The sequence below is a fragment of the Balaenoptera musculus genome, chromosome 8, assembly GCF_009873245.2.
Source record: "Balaenoptera musculus isolate JJ_BM4_2016_0621 chromosome 8, mBalMus1.pri.v3, whole genome shotgun sequence".
Taxonomy (NCBI): domain Eukaryota; kingdom Metazoa; phylum Chordata; class Mammalia; order Artiodactyla; family Balaenopteridae; genus Balaenoptera; species Balaenoptera musculus.
Genome location: NC_045792.1, coordinates 67,533,869 through 67,561,154, shown reverse-complemented (window position 1 = coordinate 67,561,154; position 27,286 = coordinate 67,533,869). Strand labels below are relative to the sequence as shown.

At 38.2% G+C, this 27,286-nt stretch overlaps 1 protein-coding gene across 2 annotated transcripts in view; it reads left to right on the top strand.

Moving 5' to 3' along the window:
- Positions 1 to 26,899, top strand: part of RRAS2 (RAS related 2) — a 150,709-nt gene extending 123,810 nt beyond the window's left edge. For both annotated transcript variants that reach the window (XM_036860840.1, XM_036860839.1), the window contains exons 2-6: positions 10,551 to 10,638; positions 11,882 to 11,984; positions 12,157 to 12,265; positions 23,069 to 23,187; positions 25,400 to 26,899. In XM_036860840.1, coding sequence (XP_036716735.1) covers positions 10,551 to 10,638; positions 11,882 to 11,984; positions 12,157 to 12,265; positions 23,069 to 23,187; positions 25,400 to 25,487 — 507 coding nt within the window. In that variant the 3' untranslated portion in view covers positions 25,488 to 26,899. The remainder of the gene's footprint in view (positions 1 to 10,550; positions 10,639 to 11,881; positions 11,985 to 12,156; positions 12,266 to 23,068; positions 23,188 to 25,399) is intronic.
- Positions 26,900 to 27,286: the final 387 nt, after the last annotated feature.

Here is a 27,286-nt window from a genome sequence, read left to right as displayed (position 1 = left end):
AATAGCTATGGGGATGGAAAAGATGGGGTGGGTGTGGAAACTCCCTAGGAGTGCAAGGTTCAGTCAAGGCAAGAACTGAAAGACACAAGACTTGTGCCTTGGTGTGAAAAAGGGAATGTCAGATTTACTCAGATTTCCCATGGGGATGGTGTGAGGTACATATGATACACAGGCTTATATGGCCCTCTTTGTTTATCTATTACTCTTTCTGTGCCAATTATCATTGTGCTTTTAAAAAATTGTTAGTTCTTATCCTTAAAACTTCCTGTAGGCTTTATATGTTATCTGTATAAGACTACAGTAATGGGGATGAGAGCAAACAACTATTAAGTTCAAGGAAGTGAAATAAACTTTATCATGCTACATGATAGAGGCCACTGGCTTATTGTTGCTCAACGGTTTGTAAATATTATGCCAACATTAGACATTAACTAGACATGACTGTCTAGTTATGTAGGTAGCTCCTGAGTCAAGCTTGACTTACATGCAAATAGTTTGTATACATGAATCGTGGCTGTAGCTGTGGCAGCCCTTTCCCTCTTGTTGACAGTTTTGAAAATCACTCACTGGCATTGTGAATGGAAAATGTTGTGTGATCTTGTCTACCCCATAGGTTAGCTTTACAAGTTGTAGGGTGGTGGAGGGCAGGGAAAGTGGAAAGAGGACAACCTTTCTCTTTTCTTCTCTCCTTTTAAAGCCTGTGGGTTTGGAAGGATGAAAGCTGTGAAGAATACAGGGAGCTGGCATCATGAAATGGCGGTTTACCCCCCCCCAGAATAATTTTCCCTTCACAGAGTCTGAAGCTTTTCTTTTTCTTTTTGAACCGGAGGTAAAAATGTTACTGAAGGTTCATTTTGGTTTAGAATTTTGCTTTTGAAAAAGAGCAAGCATTTGCAGGGCTGGGGTGAGCTGTCTCATGCTGCAGTGTGCTCTCGTTTGGACCGATAATTGTCTACCTGGTGCCTCTGGGTGAGAGCTAGGGTAAGAGTGTAGTAGTGGGGAGTTGGGGCAGAATGAGGAGGCTGGGTGTACAAGGGGTGTCCCAAGACAAGCTTTTCCTCCTTATAAGCGTAGCTTTGGCTGGCTCTGTACTCTGGGAAAGGAAACAAAACTCTTCTTGGGCCAGACGACTCTGCTTCAGAGGTTAGACTCAGGGTTAATAGTGGCTCAGGACCAAATTTCAACGGTAGTTTTTGTGGTCTGGCCTATGGACCTAAACACAGATTAGAACAGTTTTCCCCTGGGAAAATGAGCACCAAATAACTGACTTTAGAAACAAACTTTTGTAATAGATCCAGTTTGTAAGTTGACTTCGTACTGTACTTTTCTTAGTGCATACTAGACCCATTGATTTGCAAGCAGTTACTTTGCTTGAGGTATGTATATTATCGCTGAGATTGCACAGAAGTCACATGAAAGGCGCACATGGTGGCTTTAGACAGTCTGAGACAGCAACATTGACTGAAGGCCTAAGTTTTGTTAAAAAGACGCTAAAAGATTACAGCGTTTAGAGTAGCTTTTATTATTCTGCATTAGAGTTCTGGAGGATAAATTATGGAGATCTCTGTAATTATGCATGTTAGATTAAATGAAATACTCATTTCAATCAGGGAAAAAATATGTACTTGAGTGAAGGAATATCAAGCATATTGGAAACACTTGACATGAAAGTAAGGGAGGGTGTTGCAGGGAACAAAGGTTCTCTGTGACTTGACAGCTGCTGTTAAAAAGTGACACCAGGAAGCGCCCGACTCTGGCTCACAGCTGCCTGAAGTTGCTGTAGTCTTCTCTAGTGTTACCAGAGGAATTTGCACGGCTCCTGTTTTAGCAAACAGAGGCTCCTGATAGCTAACCAGGTCCTTATAGTGCTCTTGGAAATTAATTCCTAACTCCTCATTATGATCTTCATAATTACTGGGTTTTCCAGCAGAAAATATTTTGAGGCTCTCACTATGTTTGTGCAGAGTACCTTGCTTAATGCCAAAGAAGTTCTGAAAGGCGTGAGGTAGGCCTTGGATTCATCAAATCTAGTTGGACATACATAACAGGATTTTAACTGGAACTCTAACCTATTTTAGTTTCTCTTGAAGCCCCAAAGGCTGGGAATAAAGCAGTAGTTGCCAAGTGACTCTCATATTTCAAGGACTTGCATAGAATAGAAGGTGGCCTTAAATTGCTATTGCACATTTAGCCCATGCTTTATCTCCAGGAAGTAAAAGTGTGGAGAGTTAAGGGTTCTGAGACAAGGATGTTTTTTGGAGAGAGCTGTCAGTGTGCTGTGTGTTCTTTGTCCTTTCCCGCCTCCACACTCAGCAGAGAGGAGAGGATGCTTCTCTTAAGCCCCCTTCATTGAAGCCTAATGATGGGGGAAGCTCTAATAGAATCATTCTGAGAACTTGACATGTATCCCCAGGTGTTTGGAGAGCATAAGGATTAGTATGTGAATCTGTGGATTGATAGCAGAGAGAAAGGAAGAGGGCTGTTTAGTTAGCAATATGCACTTTGGAAGACAGTAGGTTTCCCTGAGTTTCTGGATGAAACCAGCTTAAAAAGCCTTCTAAAAAGAGACACTGTGCATGGCTACCTAGAAGATGCTGTGAATCGGGAGGTGCCCATGGGAACCCCAAGGATTGAGAGTTGGAAGTGTAAATGGCCAGGACTCACTCATGTCCTGGGAATTGCACGTGGAGGGTCTCACTGGTGTACTCTTCCAGGAAGCCTGTAGGCCCTCATGAGAAAGTTAGCATGGACATCAGATTTCATTGGTGTGGTCTTTTCAAGCCCCCTTACTTCTCCCCACTCCTTCAGCTCCAGCCCTTAAGGAGCCAGAGCAGAGGCAGCCTTGCTGGGGGCAGAAAAGATGCATAATAATATGGGGAAAGAGAGAAGATGACTGGTCTTAACTATCCCCACACCCCTGTCCAATCGCAGACGTCTCAGCTCTGTGTAGAAAGGGGAGAAAGAAACTTTAATTTAGATGAGTATTGACTAATGCAATTAAGACGCTGTACTAGAAATCTTAATTATTATGTTTTTTCTTTTTTTTCAGTTTTTTTAAATTGAAGTATAGTTGATTTACAGTGCTGTGCCAATCTCTGCTGTACAGCAAAGTGACTCAGTTATACACATACATACATTCTTTTTTAGTATTCTTTTCCATTATGGTTTATCACAGGATATTGAATATAGTTCCCTGTGCTATACATTAGAACCTTGTTGTTTATCCGTTCTAAATGTAATAGGTTGCATCTACCAACCCCAAACTCCCAGTCCATCCCTCTCTTTACCCCCCTCCCCCCTCCCCCTTGGCAACCACAAGTCTGATCTCTGTGTCTATGAGTCTGTTTCTGTTTTGTAGATAGGTTCCTTTGTGCCATATTTTAGCTTACACATATAATTGATATCACATGGTATTTGTCTTTCTCTTTCTTACTTCACTTAGTATGATAATCTCCAGTTGTATCCATGTTGCTGCAAATGGCATTATTTCATTCTTTTTTTATGGCTGAGTAGTATTCCATTGTATATATGTACCACATCTTTTTTATCCATTCATTTGTTGATGGACATTTAGGTTTGTTTCTATGTTTATTTGCATTTGTTATTTGTAGACTTTTTAATGATGGCCATTCTGACCTGTGTGAGGTGGTACCTCATTGTGGTTTTGATTTGCATTTCTCTAATAATTAGTGAGATTGAGCATCTTTTCATGTGCCTACTAGCCATCTGTATAGACATCTTAATTATTGAAATCACAATGTTCTTGGGGTTGAAAGTAATTGAACAACTATTTATAATTGAAGAATGATTGGAAAAAATTAGGAGATTTGCCTTAGATTTCATTCAGGTGCAAGGAAGAACTTGCACACAGAAGAGCTTTGAAGGAACGTTTTATGCTTATAACCTGTTGAGTTTATTAGCTCAGTGTTTCATTTATATCTTCATATATACACATACATGAAAAGATGAGCAATTATAAAGGAAATTGTAAGTACCAATTACATGGTATACGTAAAGCTTGATATACGTATTTTCCAAATCACAACTTTTAATGATAAGGTAGACTATTTGAAGTTGGGAAAACCCAGACTATCATCACCTTAAGGGTAAGAGGAATTCAGAGCATACCGAGATCATTTTCTGGTTGGAGTACTGGAGGCCTTGCAAAGAAAGTAAGATGTGGTTTGGGCTTCATTAGCTATAACTTAAGGCTTACTGTGTATCATAGGCTGTGCTGTAAAAATACTCCACATACATTATTTTTACTTTTTACAACAATCCGGCAAGGTTAGTATTATTTCCATCTTACAGACAAGGAAACTGAGGTTCAGGCAGATTAAATGAGGTGCTCCAGTTTCCCGCATCTGGTAAAGGTGGTAGAGTTGTATCCTGGTCGGTGACTCACACCTCAGGCTCTTCCCACTTCACTCTGCTGCCTCCCTGGCGGCTGCACACCAAGATCCAGTGGTGGAATGGGCCGGGATAAGCAGGAAGAGGAGTGGTGCACACACAGCATCACTGGTGATCGCAGCTGTTCAGTCCCTCGGGGCAGCTCTGTGAGCAGCCCTAACCCTTCACCATCCCCCTTCCTTGTGCCTGCTTTCTGCCTTCTGGGTTTCCTTTTCCATTATCCTTCAGTGCCACATCTGAAGTGGACACTGGAATATGCCCTCCTTAAATTAGCCCTGTTCTCACTCTTTTCTGTTGAGAAAATGGGCTTTAGAGATGTTAATCAAACTAAGAGGAAGTAGAATGGCATCTGTGTTTGAATTTCAGTTCTCTCAAACTCCGTAGCCCATACGTTTTCTTCTCATCCTGCTGCTTCTAGTGAAGACTTTATAAATGCATGTATTAATAGAAAGCAAGCCCTCCTAAAACCTCATGTTTGGGTTTATTTTATCATAATTTAAAAAACAATACAGGTTTTGTGGCTAGAAATAATAATAGGAAAATACTGACTTAAAGTGGAGAGGAGCCAGAGAACCACAGAATTTTGTGTCTAGAATGTTTCATGACCTGGGTTCTGTGTGTCGCTTGGGGGAAAAGGGAGAGGTGAGCAGGAACTCAAGAAAGGTAAGAAAGGAACATGAAGTTGTTAGTCTTGGTTTTCCTTGTTCCTTATTTTTCATGGTACTTTTACTCCTTATTTACAGGCCAATAAAGGAATGAAAGATTTGAAATTTTATGAATTATATTAAATAGCAGGAATTCTGAAACATTCATGAGGATAAGAGCTGAACTTAAATTGTAGTTCTTCTCCTTATTAGCTGTGTGACCTGGAAGAGGTAACATAATTCTGTGCCTCATTTAAAAAAAAAATCTGTTAAGAGGGAAATATATATCTAAAGGATCATTGTGAAAATTAATTGGGAAAATTTTATATGTATCAGTTATAAACTGCTTGCCACATAACAAATGCTCTATAAATGATGACTCCTGTTACTGTGATGGAGAATATTTCATTTGTTTAAAATGGGAGCAGTGGAAGCAGGAATGGAGGGTGCGTATGAGTGTGCTTTAACTCCAGAGAGTCAGGGTGAGTAGAGCAGAAGGAACATTGGCCAAAAGCCTGGAAACCTTGCTTTTAGTGCTGGATCTGCCGGTGATTTGCTCTTTAAACATTAGGCAAGTCACTCTACCTCTGACAAAAATCTCTGTCCTCATGGATCTTATATTCTAGTCGGGTTGGGGGAAGCATGGACAATCAAAGTGAAAATGTAAAACATAAAGAGGACTGCAAAATAGTCTGGCCAAGAAAAAAAATTCAACTTTCTAGGTGAGTTAGTTGGTCTTGAGTAGAGTGAGGTGAAAGCTCAGGACTAAAAACGATCCAGTTTATTCTTCCCTTGATTTGACCCTTCCTGTAGTATTTAATGTGCTACCACCAGATTTAAATTTTTTAAAATAATATATGCAAAAAGTAGAGAGAATAGTATAATATACACTCGTATACACATTACCCAGATTCAGTAGTTGTCAAGGTTTTCCCATACTGTTTAACCAGTTTCCTTCCTCTGCTCTCTCCCTTTCCCCTCTTCTTTCCTATGTGTTTAGAGGATCCTAAGAATCGTGCTGTGTTCAGAAATGCCCTGTCATTTGTTTACAGCTCCCCAGTGGCACCTTAGGTCTAACCTCCTGTCCTTTTTATATGCGAGGGTGGTGGACTTTAACCAGTGAGCTGGATTTACTGAGTTTCCCAGAATCTCCAGTAAATTACCCAACCCAAAGTGTAGACCAGGCACCGCTCTGTGGCAGTGCTTGGGAACTACACTTTCACCAGCAGCTCGGCGTCTGGAGAGAGTGACTTGTCACTCCTGCCCACTAAATGCAGAAGTTGCCTCAGCTTATTCTGTTTCCTCCCTGGGCTCCTCCTTATCTTCCTTAAGGCAACTTCTTTGAATGGGAAGAGAACGAAGTGGCAATTCTCTTAAGCCAAGCAGAGCTCCTGTTGTGCAACCTAGTGGCATATATGCAGGAATAGCATTCCCAGCTATCACTATTCTGTTACTGAGAGCTTTGGACAACCCTACTCAGACCAGAGTTTATCAGGGAAAGTCTCCCTGTCTGAATGGGACAGCTTCCCTAATCTTAAACTTTTCTCCATAAATCCTAACAACCTTAAAGAGACTTAGGTCCACATTTGCCCTTCTTACTACCTGGAAGGCATCCCACTCATTGAAAGGAGGCATTCCATTTCTTTCTGGCTGAGATTCTTCTCCATGCATCCTTTCCTGTGTTTTCAGGAAAGCACATTACTTTCTCCACCCCCGACCCTCATTACCCCTTTCAATGGACTGAACTTTCCTGCCCTTGCCTGAGCCTCTACTGTCTTCCACAATGCAGTGCTGTGTTTTGGTTTTTTTTTCTTGCTTTCTGCTACAAAATATCCTTTCTGGGCTGTGGTTGGTAGCTTTTTTCAATTTCAGGAGAGAGACTGTTTTCAGGCAAATTGCTGGGGCTCTATGTTTATAAGTGAATTGTACACATAGTTCCTATGTATGACTGCAGTATTAACTGCTTAAATTTTGTTGCCTTCTGAACAAGCATGTTAGTTGCATTTCATGCTGTTTCTGTTCTTTGGCCAATACGATTAATACTCCCCATTCCCCTTGCCCCCAGTCACAGCACAATTGCTAGATGTGTAAAAAACAGTGGGTTCCGTGAAAGTAAGGACCTTGTCCTTGGGATGCCCCATAAATAATTGTTGAACAAATGCATGAAACCAAGAGCAAGAGCAATCAGCAGAAGGGTTTCACGTCGTGAAAAATAACACTTTGAATGGTGAGCAACACACCTCAAACTGGAGGGCTTTGTGAACTGTGTAAAGAAAGGGCTGAATCCTATAAGCAGTGGGGAACCATTCATGCATTTTATAGAGGTATAATTTGTATATGTACAAAAAAGTGCACACATCTTAAATGTGCTGCTTTATGAGTTTTTACATATGTATATACTTGTGTAATTACTGCTCAGACCCAAAAAATATTTCCAGAACTCCAGATGGGGAGCTTTTATCTTGATACACAACATTTTGGATACCAAGTTTGGTCTGTGGTATAACTAGGATTGGAATTATAACAGCTGTTCCTGGTATTAGCACATCTTTTTACTTGAATAAAAATGTTAGTTCATACTATTTTATTACATGACAAAAACAGTACACTGACTAACATTTATTAATCATCAGCATGTCTTGGCGCTTTATATTCATTACTTCATTTTATCTGTTCCATGGGGTTTTGTTACTATCCTGTTTTACAGATGCTGAAGGTTAAAGAGGTAAAGTAACTTACCTTAGGTTCCACAGCTAGAAGGTAGCAGAGTTAGAATTAAATCCAGGACTGCCCATCATCAGAGACTGATTTCTTGTTGGTGATCTGCTGCCTCAAATATCTGGGACCCAGGTTTAAGTAACAAAAATGTTATGTCTTTGTGGTAGGAGGTAATGGTTATCTTTCTTAGCTGCACACGATGGTTGCTGTTTTTAGGCACATTATAACCTGTGGCTTATTAGAATTGTGAGAGGGAAAGGGATCTTTGATTCTGTGACAGTCAGGCCTCAGAGTAATGTTCCTTAAGATGGATCTTTATGAGGGAGGATGATGCTCTCAGTGAGGATGGCTCTTTAAAATCGGTATGTAGCAAGGTCTCTACAAATTTTGAAATAGGACCAACACAGATGAAATGTAGACCTAAATATCCAGAAATTCCAACAATTAATTTGTCTTAAAAATTAATGAGTGGAGGGCTTCCCTGGTGGCGCAGTGGTTGAGAATCTGCCTGCCAATGCAGGGGGCACACGGGTTCGAGCCCTGGTCTGGGAAGATCCCACATGCCACGGAGCGGCTGGGCCCGTGAGCCACGATTACTGAGCCTGCGCGTCTGGAGCCTGTGCTCCGCAACGGGAGAGGCCGTGACGGTGAGAGGCCCGCGCACCGCGATGAAGAGTGGCCCCCGCTTGCCGCAACTAGAGAGGGCCCTCGCACAGAAACGGAGACCCAACACAGCCATAAATAAATAAATAAATAAATATAAAAAAAAAAAAAGAGTATCTACACGTTTAAAAGTTAACATTTAAAAAAAAATTAATGAGTGGAATAAATGCATGCCAGTGTTAGTGAAGTGGCAAAATTCTTATAACATTAAGATTGTATTTCAAGAGCTAAGACATCCAAAGAAAATATGAAACTTCCACAGTCACAGAAAGGAAAAACAGTTTATTTTAATTGCCCTCTAAGTTGCTTAAACCAACAATCCTCTATATGTGTTATTTTTTTAAATTTGGTATCACAATGCAAAAAAACCCATCACATTGAAAGAGTTCTAGCTATTATACATGACTTGGACATTTGAAAAAATATATTTAATATTTGTCCATTGTGTTTTCAAAGTGGGAGGGACATTTTGGCACATTTAGGCATAACTTGGGAGTAGTCAATGAAACTTAGGTTTTACAAGATGAAAGCATGGCAAGAAGTGTCAGATTACTATGGAGAAACATGTTTCAGGAAACTAATCTTAAGATATAAATAGCATGCTTTATCCAGCTTGCTTGGTGAAAGACTGCTGTTTTGTGTTGTTTAGAGTAGTGGATACAAAGAATATTGTTATTGCCAGTTGTATTTACTTTTTGAAGAGGTGTGGGTGCCAGAAAGTCAGTTCAGGATTGTTTTGATGTCTGTGTATTTTTGAATGGGGATGGGGTGGTGATGGAGATGGCTTTCTACTCAAAGCTGCTCCTGTTGGTAAATGTTTTTGTTTTCAATAGACGTTGTTTAATAAATCATGCATTTAAATGAAGCCATCAAAAAGGAAATAGGATTATGGATGCCGAATTCTGTAATTAAAGTTAATCCAAAAATGTAAATAAAAAACAGAAAGTGTCATTCACAAATAAAATAAATATGTAGAGTCATGGTAGCAAGCAGATCAGGCTCCCTTCCGCCGCCAAACCAGGAGTTTCTTTGCTGCCCTGTTCAGAGTGCCTACTTCTGAGTAGCTTTCTGGTGTTTGCACAGCTCACCATGCAGGGGTTGTCACTTAAGAATGATGTGTCTCTGGAGCCAGCAGGTCCAGCTTCCAGGAGCCCTTGCCTGAAGAATGACTGAACACCTTTGGCGCCTGTCCCTAGCATTAAGCTGCCTTCTTCCAAGTCATCCCTCAGATTTTGTAATGAGCTAGTGGCAAAATAGGCTGTGAGGAAGTCAGTCAAGAGGGACAGAGCGAAGGAGATACTCAGAACTGATGTCAGTATCCTAGTTAGTGCCCTTCTGTATGAAGGGGGAAATAAGTTGTCTTTCAGATTCTTGTTTGTTTTTTTTCTAAAACCTTTAAAAAAAGATTGTGAAATGTAACATACAAACATTAAGTGGTTCGCTAAGACTCTTCCCTTCTTACTCTGCTACCTTAACTGTCCTCCTTCTGGTGATGATATCATAAGATAATAGTTGGGTGGCTTTGCTAACAGAAGAAGAAATAGAAGTTAAGATGAAAAACTAACAAAAATATTAGTGAAAGAATAAGTTTGAGATCCACAAAGATGAAAAAAAATCCTGAAATCATTTCCTTAGGATAATACACAAGGCAGCTGAAAGGGAACTCTAAGACAAGGTGTGCGAAAAGTGGAGAAAAGAAGATGAGGCATTGAATCAGGCAGACTTCGTGTTATCCTGTTTGTTTCAAACTACTTTGTTCTAAGGACTGATGCCTGCCATCGGGTTGCAGATAGACCTGAATTATAGCTTACTGTGTTTTTCTAGTTTTTCTGGAATTTGAGATCTAGAGTCTTAGGTGTATATAAGTTAATTATGAAAAGAAAAACTGCAGTAGATCTTTTACAGTCTTCTTGCATATTTCAGATGAAAATTCAGAGATATTTAGTACCCTTTCTCTACTTGAAACCTGCTCTGAATAGACTTCATTTAATGGGGAATTAACATAGTAGGATAAACCTTAATACAATGAAAATATTTTGATTAATTCTGGATAAAGTTACATTGGTACTTGGGCAAGTAAACATAAATTTTAAAATAAGGTTCTTTTTCTTACAGTCCTATTTTGTAACGGATTATGATCCAACCATCGAGGATTCCTACACAAAGCAGTGCGTGATAGATGACCGGGCAGCCCGGCTAGATAGTAAGTAATCTTCCTTTATTTGATGGTTCACGTAACATATTTTTAAAAGTAAGCTTTGATGTTTTGCTAGGTTAAATACTACAATTGAAATGTTAGATGATCTTGAATATAAGCCCATCTCTTTCATTAGTTTTGGTTGATGAATCTGCATATTAGGCAACTTAAATATTCCTCAGTAAATGTTATGTAAAACAGTAATTGGATTGAGCTTGTTCTGGTGAAATTGGTCACGTCACTGTAACTTGCTGAAGTTGTGTTTGTTGGGACATTTGGAAAAAACATGAGGTTTCGGCTCTTCCTACCTTTTGATGAAGGCTGAAATGGGTGAAGTAAATATAGAAAAGCTTCAATATTTGCTAACTTGCTTAGAGTTTATAGCACAGAGGCCTTAGCAAACAGTGTTTTGTGCTTGGCTAAACTTTCCACCCCTCCACAAAAGAAAGCCCTGTTCTTTTAACTTTTTTTTTTTTTTTTTTTTTTTAATTTTTATTATTTATTTATTATTTATTTTTGGCTGTGTTGGGTCTTCGTTTCTGTCCGAGGGCTTTCTCTAGTTGCGGCAAGCGGGGGCCACTCTTCATCGCGGTGCGCGGGCCTCTCACTGTCGCGGCCTCTCTTGTTGCGGAGCACAGGCTCCAGACGCGCAGGCTCAGTAGCTGTCGCTCACGGGCTTAGTTGCTCCGCGGTATGTGGGATCTTCCCAGACCAGGGCTCGAACCCGTGTCCCCTGCATTGGCAGGCAGATTCCCAACCACTGCGCCACCAGGGAAGCCCCTTTTAACTTTTATGATTCTTTTATTCACAGAGATCAAGAAATACATTAGCATCTGTACATTCAGTATGGTATTTGGGGGGTGGGGTGGACCAGCATTTCCTTTCTTTAATTTACAGGTATCTTTTTCAGTTCTTTTCATGGAGGAGGTAAACATCAACAGACTTCAGAGGTTATCTGACTGTCTGCCTAGATGTATTTGATATTCTTAACCTTGTAATTGCTATGCTAATATATTCTAACTACAAAATCAATCTGCACTGATGAAGATAACTCTGAAACTGTCTGCCATTAGAATATATTTGTCTTTAGCATTGAATATAAAGTACTAAAAGGAGAATGCCATTTTTTAAATTATACTAAGTATGATGTGCTCCAGAGGACCCAGTTTAACTGGGCCTGCCCTTGTGAGGAAGCCATTTTTGTAAGATGAAAATACGAACATAATTACATTTCTTGTTTTTTCTTTAGTTCTGGATACAGCGGGACAAGAGGAGTTTGGAGCTATGAGAGAACAGTATATGAGAACTGGCGAGGGTTTCCTGTTGGTCTTTTCAGTCACAGATAGAGGCAGGTTTGTATCACTATTCAATTGTAGGTCTCCTGTTCATGTCTAGATCACTATTTCATTGCATTTGCATTCTTGTTTTTATAGAAAAAGGAAAAGTAATAAAGTAGTAAATGGAGCACGGGACTCTGAATTCTGATAGTTGACCAAATTGATTAATTTGTTTTTGTGTTTTTAGTTTTGAAGAAATCTATAAGTTTCAAAGACAGATTCTCAGAGTAAAGGATCGTGATGAGTTTCCAATGATTTTAATTGGTAATAAAGCAGATCTGGATCATCAGAGACAGGTGAGAAGGAATTTTGCTATTGGGAAGCCAATTATTTGTAATCATGTAAGTGAACAGATATGTTTAATGAGAAAGTGGCATGATCAAAAACACTGTGCTGAGTGTGGCACACTGGATTTTATAGAGGTCCTGTAATAGGTGACAAATAAAAAGGAAGTAGATTTGGGGACATGACATTTTTACGTATTATACAGAACTTCAGTGGACTCTATAAGCCTGCAAGTATTTGCACCAGCTCCATTCACATGTTGTAATTTCTTAGGTAACACCCACAGCTCTAATTTAGTTAGATACTCTTAAACTTACCTGTAATTCAGTATTAATGCTACATTACCTCATTTAGAGAATGACTTTGATTTAAATTACAGTATTTGGATTTTTCCTAAGTCCCATTAATGACTGAATTTTCTGTTAATTCTTCACACATGGGCAGCTCTAACACCAGTAACCTGCAGGAAAATAATATTTTTAGTATTTAGTAGCAGGCTTGTTTATACTCACTTGTTCTTACCCACTTATTTCACATTTAATTTAAAAACATTTTGGTAAATATTGGCCTCATCTTTTTGTGGGGGGAGGAACAAGATCAGATATAAATTAATGGAGGCTCTACATTATTTGGGGGTTCTTTTGGTGTCTTCATTTCTTTTAGGTCTTTAGTCTCTATCCCACATCTGGAATACAATTGTTTAAATACTTAATTTTTGCTGGTATTTAAGTTCTCTTTTGTTTTTATATAACCTTGTGTTAACAGACTTTTGTGTTAACAGATTTTGATTGAAAGTGCAAACATCAGGAAAAATTGGTTGATAAACAGCATTGAGGATAGCCTTCCATTTTGTAGTTAACTATTATTTAAAACATAATCTTTGATTTGTGTGCTCTATTTGTAAAGTTTTGTTGAAGGTATACCAAGTTTAAAGCATGAACTTAAGAGAATGATATTGTTCTAATGCTAAGGTTTAGAAATGGTTACCTGATGTAGAATGAATTTTACTGTCAGACCTCTTTCAAATCTGAATTATTATAAACTTAAGGTGAAAACATTCAATCTTCATTTCAAACCAGTATAAGCTGTTGGAAGTAATTTAGGATATGACATTGCTCACATCTTAAAATCTGGAGTAGACAGTCCATCTTTTTTTTTTTCTCATTTATATTTTATTTTTTGGGGACCATTTCCTTCAGTGTTTCTGAATCTAATTATGTTTATTAAATATTGCCCAGTAGAACCTTTTTACTGCTCTTCTCAGGCCTTTCTAGTACTAGAAACACTTTTAGATGTCATTGGATCTGGGGAATAATGGCAAAGTAACTCTGCAGGGAGCAAGCAGTTCTTGCCCTATCTAATGCTAGTTAGATATGTTTCCTGCTGTGATTTTTCTCAAACTTTTTTATGGTGGTAACTCCAGTAAAGGAATAAGTGGTAGGCCTGGGGTGAGGTGGGAATCTTCTATAGTTTAGGTAGGATTAGGGAGAACAGAGGAAAGGGAGTATGTCCACCAGAACTAAACAAGTCTTGCTATGATTAGCTTGGGGGCAAGGGGTCTGTATGAGTTACTTTTAAGTCATTTATATATTGAAGATTGCCAGTATTTGGAGTGTGGTTTCCATCTGTCTGCAGATATTAACATATTGTGGCACTTTGGCTTTGTTTTTACCATAGATTTATAAATTTTTCATCTAAGTTTTTTTCTTTTTATAAAAGTAATAGATTTCAGAGTAAAATAAGAACAAGGTGGTAAAAGAAGCAATATAGGGGATGATAAGTTTAATATTTCCGTCCCCTTAAAGGTAGGCAATTAGCTTGGAGTAAGTTCTTAATTTCTCTGGTTTAAAACATACACATAGACATTAAGTACTATGTACATGTTGAAAAGTTGAAATGTATATATATCCAAGGGAGAAAAGCAAATGGCTGAAAACTGCTTAGTTTTCTGCTCATTCCTATAGATTCTCCTCTCTGAAGGATAGGCACAAAGAAACATTTTATTCCTCCCATGCTTTGTGTTCTCTCTTCTAGGTTCCTTCACCCTGCACTCAGGCGTAAAAGTTATCATCATTACTCTTATGTGAGAGCCTTTAGTGCTGACTGGAAATCCTACTACGTTTCTCTAGTCTATTCATTTCCCACTTGTTTGGATGATTATTACTTACTTTCTATTTTTAAATTAATAACACTTTCTTCCCCTTCCTCATCCTCAGCAGATTGATGATGAGTGGTATTTTCCTATTTCACTGAGAAATTTTTACATGTTCCCAAGCTCCACATGCGCTAACCTAAGGGCGCGTATGCCCCATTAATTCTGCTTCCTCCCACTTGCATGGATAAACTTCACCTCCCTGACCAGCCTCTCTGATAGGCACTGAAGCCCGTCCGTTCCTCCTCATGGGCATCACCCCAGCAATTGTTCCATCCAGGTGTTCCATTTCTCTCCTGCATGATTATTCCCATCAGCATGCAACATGCTACAATGCTCTCACCTTTAAAACAAAAAGTAATAACCACAGCAAAAGCTAATCTCACATTCCTCTCTGAGAACCTTTTTTGCTGCTCCTCCTAGTAAGCAAAACTCCTTAGAAGCGTTATCTACGCTCCCTCTCTACTTCCTTTCCTTTCTTTTTCTTGTTTGCACTGACTGCAGGCATGTAGCACCCGGTCAAGGTCACCACTTGCGCAGATGTAACATTTGACACAGTTACCCACACTTTCCTTTTTGAAACACTTCGTTTACTTAGCTCTGGAACACCATTCCCTATGCATCCTCCCCCCTCCCACCTCCTTTTGTTGGTACTTCCTTGTCTTTCTCAGGTGTCTTAGGGCTCAGGCACACTCTCTTCTGTGTACATTCTGTGTCCTGGATGTACAAAGACAAACATGCCTTACCCCTCCAAGCCTTGAGGGCCATACTTGGTGCAGTTGAAATTGAGATGCTGTACTAAAGGTTTTTACCTTTTAAAAGTCTCTTCAGAATTAAAGATGATGTTCTGTAATGCCTTGGCACCCTTACTTGCTCTACCAAGATCCTGGACAGGCCACAGGCACCTCATAATAACTTCTTCCACTTGTTTGGAAATGCTGACTTGTTGGTCATCTCTTTAGGTCAGTGACCAGTCTGGCTTGCTCTTAGTTGCTGATCAGCTTGTTCTTTTCTGCCTTTGTCTTAGGCTCTACCCTTTGGACTTTCTCTAGCTTCTAGCCCGTTTTCTCTTACATAGCAAATGCCAGTTCCCCAATGTTCTTTGAATTTGTGGGTCAGCCCTGGGCATTCCTACTACTGCTCCTGAGATTCTGAACACATGAGGGAGGGGAGATCATCCAGAAGAGGCTTTGCCTATTTCCTTTTGACTTCTGTATCTCTGTGGACTTGCTTCATCCACCCACCTATTCATCCAATTTTTTATAGAACACTTTCTAGGCACTTACGACAGAGCAGTAGAAAAAACAAGGTCACCGAAATAAACAGAGATCTGTAGAATTTGAATGGCAGTGTTACCACATACCTGGGCCCTTAGAGATACATTGATCATTTTGTTTATCCTGTCAGAGGTATAGGAAGAAAATATGGGTAAATGATTTACTTGCCCTTGCTAAAATGTAAACGTAGGTAAATATGACAACATATTGATTCTGAAATTTCATACAGCAGCTGTGTGTGGGCTTGGACTGTGGACTTCATGATAGCTCTGATTTCAAGTTCCTTGTCCTTGACTCAGCCTCATCTAGAAATCAATGGTTTTTTTGCCTTTTTAAAAAAATTTGTTTTTGCTTTTTTGATTTTCCCCCTTTTACCTCTCCTGGCTTGCCTCAGTTTCTCCCTTTCCTGTCCCCCTTGTTAGGTACTTAATTTCTACTGGCCACCATTAATTCCAGAAAGGAGCCCATTACACTTATAACAATAGATTACTTAAGTATATTAATCCCCACTCCTCTTATCTGTAAGTACCTTGACCACAATGTGCCCTGCAGCCTCCCAGGAAGAAGAACCCCCTCCCCCCAACAATAGAGTAAGGGTCTTCTCTGGCCTTACCTGTTTGTGCCTTGTCTGCATCTAAAAGATTTGTAAGCGCCATGACGGCTTCTCAGTTTTGACCACTTAGTTTTGTTCATGTTTTGTCCTTAGCACAGAGAACAAAGGTATGCACTCAATATACAGTTGCTGAATGAATGAATCAAGGCATCAGTGAATCAAGATGTGGTATTAATATGATGACTCTTTCTACATAATAGATATTTTTGAAAAACAAAACAAGTTTTGCTTCTGTAAACTTAGGTTATTCATTTACTTGACACATCCCTAAGTGACTATTGCAGATGTTGTACTCTATTCCTATTAAACTTAGTTTGTTTAATAAAATTGCTCTCATCATTCCCATTTTGCTCTTCTCTATTTAGAAATACGTAGTATTAGATAAACTCATGTTATTGTGGATTTTCACAAATATTCATTTGTGCCTTAGAACTGAGTCCCATTGGAGGTTCCCAAATGGTAAATCTGAATTTCTTGCATCAGGTTCACCTTTGTTGTTTAAAACAAAACATTTCTGGTAGCACTCAGACCTACTAAACCAGAATATCCAGGCTTAGGATTTGGTATCTTTGTAAAATTCTCTGGGTTGGGGAACCTCTAGGAAATCCTTGTTTGTGTAGCTTTCAATCTTCTGTTGATTTCTAGCTTCACAATGTTTTGGCTTTGGTACATGTGGTGTTCTTTTTGTCATATTTTTTTCCTTTGGTGGTAGTGATGCTATTTTTACTTCTTCGTTAAAAGTATGCTACACCAGTGAGCTCATAAGCAGCTTTATGTGTGGTTAGAGATTTCTTGACCAGAAATGTGTGTATGAACTTTGCTGACCTCGATTCCTGGAAGACTGATGTGAGACCATGCTTTAAAAATAAATAAATGAAGCACATAAACAGTCTTAGCCGTGGGATTGTTTTATCATCTAGACCGTTAATTCATTAATTTTTCTTAATTGTATAAAGATAGGTCATTTGCTGTTTCCCTCTGGCCGAATTACATTATGTAGGTGGGATAGGGCAAGGTAGCTTTCTAAAGAATAATTGAGCAGAAATACAAAGAACAAAATTCTTAAGGACATACATTTCCCTCCCCCAATCAAATTACTTATATTAGTAAAGTAAGTATTTATTAAGATTGACATGTCGCAAAAATTTATTTTTACTTTTCTTCTTTTATATCTGTTTTCTTTTACTTCAAGATGTACTTATTTGGTCATACTCTATTTCCTTAATGTATATTTATTAAATAACTACTATGTGCTCTTCTAGGCTCTGGGTGTACAAAGACCCAATATACCTTACAACTTAGCTAAAAAGGACATAATGGTGGGATAATGAGAAAACAAAACCAAAAATTGTAGTGTAGTGTGTTGACTTTTTTTCTGGTCATTATAGGATGTGATGGGCCTTCTGGGATGCTGTTGTAAAAACAACACTAAGGAGAAGTTTTTGATTGCTTGAGTCTTGAAGTATTAGTATGAAACAAATTAGGAGTATAGAGTTGGGAGGAGAAGGGATGACATCCAGGATGAAGGAACAGAATTTTTGACAACATGAGGATATTTTTGTAGGAAGGAATTTTATGTCAACTTTTCTTAAAAAAGGAATTGTCCTTTCTAAATTGGTGGCTCTGTAAAGATTTATTTTCTTACTTGGCTTCCTTACTTATTATTAATTGCTTGCTTGATTTGATTGATTTATATTTCAAACCATAGGCCTTATGGTACATGTGCTGTTTTGAAGAGAGGCAGGGTAAATTTTAAGGTTACATAAACTTGGGTATACTAATACTGTGTAGAACCTGCCTGCCACTCTTTCGGAACACAACAGAGTATAAACTGTTATGAAGTAATCGTTAGATATATGTGCATTAATGTAATGGCCTAATGATATTGCATTGAAGGTGCTGAATTTTGAGAATATAATATTAAATTAGGAGAACAAGCTACCTGAAAGGATTAGAGGGAACAATACCTTGAGCTAAAATAGGGCCCAGGAATATTCTAATCAGCCAGAGTGTCAAACTTGATAATTCCTGGGGTATCGAATAGTGCATTGAGAAGGGTTTTGTTCTAGTAGTGGGGCAAAATTAGCCTTAGATGAAATGCTGTTCTGGTACTGTACAATAGAAAGGATCAAACTTTCCGAATAATTGCATCCCGGAAGAAAGCTCAAGAATATTTATAGGAATACAAATTATCCGGAACTCAGTAGGTAAAAATCTAGTAACCACGCATCCACTCAAAACTTACCAAGCATGTAAAGAAGCAGGAAAATATGACCCATAGTAAGGAGAAAAAACAGTGAATAGAAACAGATCTAGAAATGACACAGATGATAGAGTTGGTGAGCAGAGAAATTAAAATGGTTATTATAACCATATATACCATATGTTCAAGAAGCTAGAGAAAAGACTGAATATTGAATATGTTAAGTAGAGACATGGAAGATGTAAAAAGATCAAAATCAAACTTCCGGAAATTAAAACTACAATGTCTGAGATGAAAAATACACTGGATGGGATTAACAGCAGAAGTAATGGCTGAAAATTTTCTAAATTTGATGAAAACTTACAAAGCTCAACAAACCCTGAGCACGAGAAATATGAAGTAAACTACAAGGCACATTATAATGAAATTGCTTAAAAGCAGTGATAAAGAGAAAAAATTGAAAAGTAACCAGAGGGGGGAGAAACATCACATACAGGGGATCAAAGATAAGGATGACAGCAGTCACACTGTTTCTCACAGGAGACGATGCAAAGAAGATGGTGGTACAGCATCTTTCCAGGTACTGAGAGAAAAAACTCATCTGAAAATTTACTTCAAAAACAAAGGTGAAGTCAAGACTTCTCCCAGATAAACAAAAAGTGAAAGAATTTATTACCGGCAGACCTACGTTAAAAGAAATGCAAAAAACAAGGAAAACCATACCGAATGGAAATCTGGATCTATACAAAGAAATGAAGAACACCTTTACCCATTTATGTGGGTAAATATAAATGACTTTTATTGTTATTTAAATCTCCTGAAAACATAATTGGATGTTTAAAGCAAAAATAATAACAATATATTCTAAAGTAATAGGTATAATAATAAAAAGAGCAGGAGGGAGAAACATACTATTGTTATAAGGTTCTTAAACTATACATGGATTGACATAATATCATTTGAATTAGACAGTGATGAGTGAAACATGTATATTATAAACTCTAAAGCAATTATAAAAATCACATAATAGGTACATAGTTTATTAGCCAACAAAGAAGATCAAATGGAATCATAAAAACAATACAGTTAACTGAAAAGAAGGCAACTTTTGATAAGTAGAACAAAGAATAAATGGGATGGTTAGGAAACAAATTTCAAGATGACCCAACTATATCAGTAATCACATTAAACATAAATAGTGTGAACACCTCAATTAAAAGGCAGACATTGTCAGACTGGATAAAAAGCAAGACCCTGCAAGAAATCTACTTTCAACGTAAAGACACAAATAGGTGAAAAGTACAAAGGATGAGGTAAGGTATACCATGCTAATACTAATGAAAAAAGAGTTGAAGTGGCAATATAAATATCAGACTAAGTAGATTTTGGAGCAAATATTATTACTAGGAATAAAGAGGATCATTTCATAATGATAAAGAGATTAATTCATCAAGAGGACTTAACAATCCTAAACATTCATGTAAAGAATAACAGCTTCAAAATTCTTAAAGCAAAAATGGGAAGAACAGTTATAGTCAGAAGTTTCAGCACCTCTTTCAGTAATGGAGCAAGTGGAAAGAAAATCAGTAAGGATATAGATGGTTTGAACAACACTGTTGGGCAACTTATCCTAACTGACGTTTAGTAAACACTCCACTGAACAACAGCAGAATACATGTCTTTTGAAATGAGAATGGGTCATAGAACAAGTCTCAATACAGTTAAAGGGATTCTAGTCAGATGGTGTATGTTCTTTGACCACAGTGGGATTAAATTGGAAATAACAAAGATATCTAGGAGATCTCCAAATATGAGGAAATTAAGATACTTTTAATTTACCCTCGGTACAAAGAAAAAACAGGACATTACAAAGTATTATGAGCTGAATGATAACTAAAACAACATATCAAAATTTGTGGGATGCTATTAAAGAAGTACCTATAGAGAAATTTATAGCATTAAATATTTGTATTAGGAAAGAAAAAAGGTTTCAATTCAGTGACTAGCTTCTACCTTAAGAACTATAAGAAAAAGAAAGAGCAAATTAAAACCATAGTAATCAGAAGAAGTAAAATAATAAAGATAAGAATGGAAACCAATGCAATTGAAAATAGAAAAAACATAGAAAAGTAAATAAAAACCAAAAACTGGTTTTTAGAAGATCAAAGTTACAAATCTAGCCAGAATGATCAGGTAAAAAAAAAAAAAAAAAAAGACAAATTCAGTAATGGGAGAGAGAACCATCCTTTCAAATCTTTTTTTTTCTTTTGTTAATAAATTTAGGGAAGGCTCTTTTATTTATTTATTTATTTTTGTATTTATTTTTGGCTGTGTTGGGTCTTCATTTCTGTGCGAGGGCTTCCTCTAGTTGCGGCAAGCGGGGGCCACTCTTCATCGTGGTGCGTGGGCCTCTTCACTATCGCGGCCTCTCTTGTTCCCGAGCACAGGCTCCAGACGCGCAGGCTCAGTAGTTGTGGCTCACGGGCTTAGTTGCTCCGTGGCATGTGGGATCTTTCCAGACCAGGGCTCGAACCCGTGTCCCCTGCATTAGCAGGCACATTCTCAACCACTGCGCCACCAGGGAAGCCCTCAACTCTTAATAGATATTTAAAAGATAATAAGGAAATACTATAAACAACTTTATACCAATAAATTCAGCAGGTTAGATGAAATACACCTATTCCTTGAAAGGCACAAACTCAAGAAAAAAATAGATAAGCTGAGTAGTACTATATGTATAAGATAAATCCAATTTATTGTAAAAACCTTTCCTCAAAACTCCAGGCCCAGATGGATTCACTGGGCCAGTTTTACCAAACTGATTTTGCTGAAACTATTCCAGAAGATTGAAGAGGAGAGAATTCTTTCCAACTCATCATATGAAGCCAGTATTACTCTGATACCAAATCAGACAAAGATATAAGAAAACTACAGTTCAATATTTCTCAGAAACATAGATGTAAAATTTTTTAATTAAAATTTTAGTAAATAGAATTCAATATATGAAAAGAACAATGCATTATCACTCAAGTGGAGTTAATTCCAGGAATGCCATGTTGATTTAACAGGTGAAAGTGAATCAGTATAATTTATCATATTAACAGACTAAAAAGGAAAGATCATATGATCTCAACCGATGCAGAAGAAAAAAATTTGACAAAATGCAGCATCGGTTTCTGATAAAAACTCTTTATAAATGGAATAGTGAGGAACTTTATTAACCTGATAAAGGGCATCTGTAATAAAACCCTACAACCAACAGCTTACTTAATGGTGAAAGACCAAATGCTTTCTCCCTAAGATCAGAAACAAGTCAAAAGTACCCCCTCACCACTGCTGTCTTGGAGCTTCCAGGCAGTGAGGTAAGGCCAGAAAATGAATGAAAAAACATCCACATCAGAAAGGAAGCAACAAAACTGTCTTTATTAGCAAATGGCATGATTGCTTATGTAGAAAAGCCTATGGCATTTACAAAAACAAAGCAAAACAAACTCACCTAGATAAGTGAGTTTAGCATAGTTCCAGGTTCTAAGATAAAGATACAAAAATTATGATTCTGTTTTGCAGAGAAAAATGTATATCATTGAAAAAAGATGAGAAGAATGTGGTTCTGTATGGATGATAAGTTCCTAAATTTTCTTTTTTTTCCTTTTTGCCCATCTGTAATTTTCTCACCTTCTATAAGTGTTTACTTTTGTGGTAATGACAGCAGTGAAAGTCACTTTTTCAGAAATATGAATTTTCAGCCCCACTATATAAATATAAATGTAATATAGTTTAATAGTTGTAGGTAATTATCACTATTCCAACCCTCTACATTTAAAATATATATAGCGCATTGACTATATAGGGCTAATATTCAATTAGCCTTTTCTTATTCTGGCCTACCATTTATATGTCATCAGCAATGCTACCCTTCCCTGCCTACCTTCCTTCATTTCTTCATGTAAGGAAGGCATTGTGAGGGCTTGTGGTCCTATTCATTATTTTTTTCCCACGTATTTATTGAGAGTCTTCCAAGTACCAGGTACTGGGGAATGCAGACGTGAAGAAGACCCCATGGCTTCTTGAGGCATGCCCTGCTCTCCAGCCTCATCTCTTGCCATTTTCTCTCTTAGCTTACTGTATTCCAGCCACTCTGGGCTTCTTTCAGTTTCTGGAACTTGGAGTGCCCTCATGCCTGCTGTTTCCTTTGTCAGGGATACTTCTTCACCCTGACCCAATTCCATACGCTTTACCTAAATATCACTTCCTCAGGGAAGCTTTCCCTGACCTGCTCAGCAGGGTTATACACTCTCATAGCACCTTGTACTTCCCAGAATTTATCACTGTTGTATTTAATACTTTTTGAGTAATCACTAGGCTGACATCTTGCTTCTGTCATGTTCTGAGTTTTTCTGCAGAGGTGGGCTTCAGCACTATGAGTTAAGCTATTAAGTGTCTTGGTTCGTCTTAAGACAAACCAGCTTGGTCTCTGGCTGGATTAACAGTACAGTGTGTGGCCGAGCAGTAGATGGAGCAGATCTAATTGTTAATACTGTGCCTCAAACACAACTCTTGAAATTTCAGGTAACGCAGGAAGAAGGACAGCAGTTAGCACGACAACTTAAGGTAACATACATGGAGGCGTCAGCAAAGATTAGGATGAATGTAGATCAAGCTTTCCATGAACTTGTCCGGGTTATAAGGTAAGCAAAACACATCCCAGAAGTTTGTTTTAATTTATTGAACTTGATGGGTAGTCACATTATGCTTTTAAAAAAAATTAACTAAGAAAAAAAATTACCATTAAATGTTTTTTGTAAGAAAGAGGAAAGTGTATGTAGGAGTGATGCTTTTCTGGGAATCATTTTTGACATGGTATGTTACAATTTTTAATTACATACATAATTCTGGTTCTTTCCTACATAAAAAGCCTAATTTTATTATATTGAAGTAGAGAACACACAGAGATTTTGAAAAGAATTGGTGCACCTTCCAAAGGTGGCGGTGGTGTGAAGATAGTGACGACAGCAGCTAACACTTGAGTGGTAGCCTCTGCCAGATCCTGTGCTAAGTGCTTCACGTGTATTACTACATTTAATCCCCACCACAACCCAGTGATGCCCCTACTCTCCCATGAGAAAACGGGTACAGAGAGGTGAAATAATTTGAACATATTAAATGGCAGAGCTGGGACTTAAATCCAGGTCTCTGATTCCGGAGCCTGTGCTCTTAGCTTTGCTTCTTGCCCACTCCTTCCAGGCCATGAGGAAGCCAGGCAGCAGGGATTCAGCAGTCCCACAGGGTATGAAGTGTGATATCCAGACTTCATAGAGGTTTTCTGTTCGCTGGCCTAGGAGGCCTCTGTGGTTCAGAAAGTGTTAATGGGTTCCAGGAAGCTGGAGGTGGTGAGTGAGGTTGGCTGGAGTTGGTGTGTGTCAGAAAGAGTGAGTTGCTTTAGCAGGTGGGGTTTTGTGAGATTATTTTGGGTCTTGGTGGCTTGGCCTCTGCTTCATCCTCTGTTCTTAGATCTGCTGGTTTCCCTGCTAGTTAGTTTGACAGGTATATGGAGTTAGTTCCTGTTAGTTGTACGTCTAAGGTGAATTGACATTTTGAGCTCTGGGCTTCTACTTGTACTTTTTCTTAGCCCGTTACTAGGGCATTCTTTTTGTGGGGTGGAAAAGAAGATTGCTTTTTATTTTTTAGTACTTTGTTAAAAATCCAAATTCAGTTATTTTTTAATGAATACAGAGTCTCAGTTTTGCAAGATGAAAAGATTTGGGAGGTGGATAGTAGTGCACAACATTGTAAATATATGTAAAGCACTGAACTGTACACTTAAAAATGGTTGAGATGGTAAATTTTATGTGTATTTTACCTGCCCCCACCCCCCCAAAACCAATTCCTTTTTTTTTTTTTTTGGCCATGTTGGGTCTTCGTTGCTGCACACAGGCTTTCTCTAGTTGCGGTGAGCGGGAGCTACCCTTCGTTGCGGTGCGTGGGCTTCTCATTGAGGTGGCTTCTCTTGTTGCAGAGCACGGGCTCTAGGCACACGGGCTTTAGTAGTTGCGGCATGCGGGCCCTAGAGTGCGTGGGCTTTAGAAGTTGTGGCGCGTGGGCTTGGTAGTTGTGGCATGTGGGCTCTAGAGCACAGGTTCAGTCGTTGTGGCGCACGGGCTTAGTTGCTCCGTGGCATGTGGGATCTTTCCAGACCAGGGATTGAACCTGTGTCCCCTGCATTGGCAGGCGGATTCTTAACCACTGCACCACCAGGAAGTCCCACCAGTGCTTTTTAAAAATAATTTTTATTGCTTTTTTGAAATATTTAATCCCTGGTTTTGATCCTCAGAATTGATCCACATCCATCAGTCAGTTAGGAGTGAGGAGGGGGTACATGAGACTTTTTTTGTGCCAGAAACTGTTAGACATTTGAACATAACAAAATCTTCTTTAATCCTCATAGCAACTGTGAAAGGTAGGGTTTTATTATCCCTCCTTAAAAACACACCCCTCAGAGAGATCAACTAACTTGTTTAATACAGACTTGTAGTTACGAAGTGGCAAAACCAGGATAGGAATGGCATACCTCATAAGGGCAGGTACTCTAGTGATGGATGTTCATTCCTAAGGATACCTTAGAGTCATGGAATTTCAAACTGGGAAGGGAACTCAGAGGTTGTTGAGTTCAGCATCTCACCTAATTGAATACTCACCCGTAAATGAAACTCAGACAGCTTTGCTTATGCTCATGTTGAAGCATTTGTACCTCCCTGCCCCCAAAGATTTGCTTTGATTCCCTAGTTGAAATTTAACATTGAAAAGCATATGCACATAAACCAGACTCATCCAACAATAACCTGCATTTATAATAATGTATTACCAAAAAGTCAATTATCTATAGGTTTTTCTATCTTACAGGAAATTTCAGGAGCAGGAATGTCCTCCTTCACCAGAACCAACACGGAAAGAAAAAGACAAGAAAGGCTGCCACTGTGTCATTTTCTAAGAATCCCTTGAATTTTAGCTACCAACTGCCAGGAAAAGCCCTCATCTTCTCTTCTCTCCTTACGGTTTACATCACGTTGGTACCTTTCTAGCCTTAGATAAATGATCACCGTGGTAGCCTTAGACCAAGAAGCTGGCTAATCCTTTCCATGAAGCTAATCCAATGGTCAGTCAAGACAGATTTAAAGGAAACACTAAGGCTGCTTCAAAGATTATCTGATTCCTTTAAAATGGATATCTATATACACAGACACATTCTTTTCTTAAGGGCTTACTTTTAATAGGGATGGATCAGTTTTGGAACCTAAGCTGTTTGCCAAGCTGAAGTCATAGGTTGTGAAATAACTTTTAACTTCTGGAATCATATTGCCTACTGTTACTCTAAATAGAAACATAGGGAGTTTTTTTAAAATGTGAATTTTTGCCTATCTCTAAAAATTTTGATGTCAACTTTAGTTAACCTTAAATACACTGAATTGAATCCACAAAAGTGAGACATCTCAGACCTTTACTGATGCTATAGCCTTTTGTTTTCCAGTGGCCAAAATACCAAAATGCCTACTGTATTTATAGGTTAAAAACTGCGTGTAAAGCCTTTACTGTTATTCCTAAAGATAATATTCTATGTGGCCAAATATTTGGACTCATTTTGGACTTAGGCATTTTAGTGTTCTTGGTTTTTTAATTTAACTCTTTTCACAGCCATGTTGAGAGTAAAAATAAATAATTTCTGTCTGTCTTCCTTTTCAAGTATTTCTGGATAAGGGATTCAAAAAAACTAAAACTGTTTTTGTTTGTAATATAAAATATGGAATTGATCTTTCCAGGGTCAGAGATGATTAATGTTTTGCTATATACTTTTATACATTATTTTCTTATCAAACTAGTTAACAAGTATTTTTATATGTTTGTAAGCAAATATGCTTTCACAGCATACCTTGTGTATATGTAAAGATAAGTATTTAATTCTCACTGTTCACTTTTAGCTGACAAAGGAAAAAAAGTGAAAACTACAGAAACTGTGGTAGAACCTTACATGCTGTTCTGGTCCTGGTTGTACCCACCTTTGGCCAGTCACATAGCTACTCAAGAAACCTTCCCAATAGAGTACAACAGGATGAGAATCTGAAATCACTTCCGATATCCCCTACTAGATATTGACTGCTATATCAAGTAGTAAGTGGTAAAACTTTTAATTGACAATTAGTATAACTGTGGGTGACTTCTGATTTTGTTTTTAATTCTGTGGATTGTGTTTAAACAATTCAAAAGTATGTTCCTGATTTTGAGATACTAAGTGGTATTGCACAGTTGTCACTTTATTGAATGTGTACAACAGTTCCATGAAGTTTATAAAGCATACCCTTGTATAGCTTCAGGTGCTAGAATTAAAATTGATCTGTTATCACAAGATGATGCTTGATGACTTGTTATTTTGGTGGTTTATTGAAGGAATGAGTGTTGGAGGAAACTTATTTTCATAGCTCTGTGCCTTTTCCTGAGGATTTGAATCTAAGATCAATACTGGTTATTTAGTAGGTGAACTTGAAGTGAAATGGCTTGGTGTTTTTAGTGATTTCCTGAATATTTTCTTAAGTCATTGTTTCTTTAATTTTTTCTATGAAGTGCTCCTGACAGAGATTCCTCACTGTAGAGGGGAGAGGAGGGTGAATACATACACGTATACTCTCTCCGAGGATGATGCCTAAAACAGCTGAAGCAAAGCACACAAATTTATTTGAATGCTAATTAAAATTACTGCCCAGGAGGATACCACATTTATCCCGTGGCTTTTGGTGC